Source organism: Pestalotiopsis fici (assembly GCF_000516985.1).
Source record: "Pestalotiopsis fici W106-1 unplaced genomic scaffold PFICI_Scf_4, whole genome shotgun sequence".
Taxonomy (NCBI): Eukaryota; Fungi; Ascomycota; class Sordariomycetes; order Amphisphaeriales; family Sporocadaceae; genus Pestalotiopsis; species Pestalotiopsis fici.
The window spans coordinates 1,098,795-1,101,988 of NW_006917094.1; the positions used below are offsets into that span (position 1 = coordinate 1,098,795).

At 50.7% G+C, this 3,194-nt stretch overlaps 2 protein-coding genes across 2 annotated transcripts; one reads left to right on the forward strand and one right to left on the reverse strand.

Annotated features, from left to right (window-relative positions):
• Nucleotides 1–1,706, reverse strand: PFICI_06311 (uncharacterized protein; the record flags this gene model as incomplete). Its single annotated transcript, XM_007834892.1, has 4 exons — nt 1–386; nt 444–551; nt 609–1,288; nt 1,357–1,706. The coding sequence occupies 4 exons, from the start codon at nt 1,704–1,706 to the stop codon at nt 1–3; spliced, it is 1,524 nt and encodes a 507-aa protein (XP_007833083.1).
• An 816-nt stretch (nt 1,707–2,522) lies between these two features.
• On the forward strand, nt 2,523–3,194 carry PFICI_06312 (uncharacterized protein; the record flags this gene model as incomplete). Its single annotated transcript, XM_007834893.1, has 4 exons — nt 2,523–2,613; nt 2,744–2,778; nt 2,891–2,948; nt 3,013–3,194. 4 exons carry the CDS (start codon nt 2,523–2,525, stop codon nt 3,192–3,194), a joined length of 366 nt encoding a protein of 121 aa, XP_007833084.1.

Here is a 3,194-nt window from a genome sequence, read left to right on the forward strand (position 1 = left end):
TTACGGAGACTTGGCCGTCAGCTTCATTGACGCTGCTGCCAACCCGTCTTCAGCTTGCGTCACACCATCCTCGAAGCCTATGCGTTTGCTGAGCCCAAGGCTTTGCTTGAATCTGGCCTTGGCTTCCTCCATATCACCAGTCATTGCGGCGATCTCTCCTAGATTGCATAGTGCGACAGCGCAGGCCTGGTCGCATTCTTCCGTTCTATCCTCGCCAGTCACCTTTGATCCAGTTGCATGTGCCTGCAGGGCCCATGACTTTGCGCTGGCAAGCAGGGTTGCGCGCGTAGGGCGAGGTTGGTCCTTGGATCCCGTGGCTGCTGGGAGCGCAGTCCCATCAGCGGGGGTGAGAGGCTGTTGTGCCAGTGATATTGCCAGGTTGTTCACTATTTTCAGTTAGCCAAGAAGTTTCCAGACGCAATCTCCGGGTATCGCTAACGTACTCAGAACAGCAGTGTGGCAACTCTTAGGGGGGGACATTGTGAGTGCCTGTAGATACAGAGGAGCAGCTAGATAGTGCTTGTCTTTTGACTCGTAATGATTGGCCAATGCTGTGGTATCTGTTAGTGTGTCTGGTGGCAATCCCGCGCAGGATAGAGAGAAGTTACCTTCTAGAGCGCCGCCAATCTGTTCGGGGGACATCCATTCTCCTTCGCCCTCTTTAACTCCTTGGATCTGTCGTCGTTGCAGCTCCTTCAAGACAGTTTCAACAGCCCAAACGAGACGCTCTCCGGCTGCTTCGCTTTGGAGAACATGTTCATCTGCATAAAGCTCTCCAAGCTTTACACTGATGCCAACGGTTTTGCCGAGAACTCTGGTGCGCTTGCCCCAAAGGTTTTCCGGCACCTCCTCCTCCTCTTCAGGTTTGTTGTCCTCCTTCTCAGCCGGTGCTTTGGTGAATCCAATCAGGTTCCCGTCCTTGTCGATCAGGCCATCACGAGTTGACTGCTCCATCTTTGCAACCCACCTGTTACAGTCGCGAAGAAGGGCCTCGAGAACCTCAATGGCACCCTTGTAGCTACCAACTTTCTCTAGCCACGCAGCTAGCTGGATCTTGATTCCCATGACGCCGTCGGAGAAGGGGTCGAGGCCGTTGGACTCGCACTGCTCAAGTGCCATCTTGTAATACTTCAAGGCAAGTTTTGGATCAGGACTATAGTTGCTGTAATATAGCGCGCGCCGCATCGATTTCGCCACATCGGGAGGGAATTTGGTGAATTGTTCGGACTGAAAATAGTTGAAGTAGGTATAAATGACATAGACTATGATGACGGCAGTGCCTGCCAAACTACGGATAACCCAATAATTAGCAATGACTCAATGGTGGATGATAAATACCGAACAATTCAAACTTACAGTGCCAGAGCAATCACGAGCTCCTCAGGGCTTTGTCTGTATAGTCGTTGTAGGCTCTGTCCGCGGAATGCGCCAACCAAGGGTCGCAGGCTAAGACTCTGTCGCAGGGCGCGAAGTAGTAGCGTTGAAGATGAGGTCGGCGGCTGACCCTCGGCGAACTTCTTGCCGCCTGTCGACTGACATCGTACTTGATGTGATCGCAGAATCACGAGTGTTTGAGGGCATCTGCCGTCTGTAGATGTCGGGTTGAGCTGTCGGATAAAATGTGTCTGTGACAGGCCTGGGCGCGCAAAATGAGATGTAGAGATCCCATTGAAGGGCCGCACGGCGTGGATGCGTATCGAAGACATATTCAGGTCGAAGCCATGCGAGGCTCTATTTCGGCGCTGGCTTCCCTTAATGTTAGGAGCGAAGAGGAACTGAACTAGAGACGAACATTGAATGAAATGTGGTGTTCTGAAATGACGACAATCGCGCCGCAATTATTTGCACCGTAGCTCCCGACAGCTTGGAGCTCAACGTGGACCCACATCTCCATGTGCCGCATAACGGACCACTCAAGGTTGCGCCAAATCATGAGCGGGATCGACTGGCATTCCGAGACGTACAATTCGTTATTACATTCATTCGGCTTAACACTATAGATTCACGAAATCTTATACCTGTCCGACTGCCATATGCAGTAGTTTTCTTCCTTGTGTTTCACTGTCACCAGTGTTATCAGCCTACATGCCAATCGAGTTTGGATCTGTACCTTTCTGTCCCTGTGTGCATTAAACGAAGCAGGTGCCAGGCACGGAAAGAATCCGCTAACACGGCCTCGGCAGTAATTGCCCCACTGGAATGCCTCACCTCGATTGTTGCCCGCACACCTCAAACAACCACACAAATAAGCCCAACGACAAGGCAACATAAAGAACAGACGACGACCGCTTCTTGAATCGATATCATACTAGAGAGTAAGTCCATGTATTAGTACTCGTATCCCAGTGCATCAGTACTGTCCTTACTGCCAAGTAAGGTCATATTACACGACGCTGTTACGTGGCATATATCGCTGCTATTCTACACAAGCCTGACGCCATCGACTACCCCGTCTATCCCGGACTGAGTCGAGCATTATTAACGTTTCAACCTCCTTGCAGAATTACATAAACACTAGCAAAATGTCTGGAAAATTTGAGCCCAAGGTCCCGGTTCAGCTCAACCCTCCCAAGGACGATCCCATCTCTGTGGAGGATCTTGCAAAGGCTGATGGTAAGTTTATTTCAAAAGCAGGACGGCCTAATTACATCAACGAGTCACTACAGGCCAGGTGTGGTCGATGAAGAGGGGCATAAATACGCCATCTCGTGCTTGTTCAAGAGCTGACGTCGACTTCGCTCAGGAACCGAAGGCCAAAACTGCTATGTTGCCATCAAGGTATGTCAATTCCAGGTTTATCCATGTCTCTGAAGAGTCTGCAATCGGCAAGCTGCTTGGGCCATGAAACGTCATGCGAATTCCACCAAACTATACTGACAATCAATTTCAGGGCAAGGTCTACGATGTAACTGGCAACAAGGCATATCAGCCAGGCGGTTCATACCACGGTGAGTACACACAAGTCAATTCGACTTTTCGCCTAGCATCGATGCGATGCTAACAATCACCAAGTATTTGCTGGCAAGGACGCCTCCAGGGCTCTTGGAAAGACCTCTACGAAGGCTGAGGACGTCTCTTCTGAGTGGCAAGACCTCCCCGACAAGGAGAAGGGAGTCCTCAACGATTGGATCACGTTCTTTTCCAAAAGATACAATGTGGTAGGGGTCGTTGCCGGAGCCACCAACATGGAATAA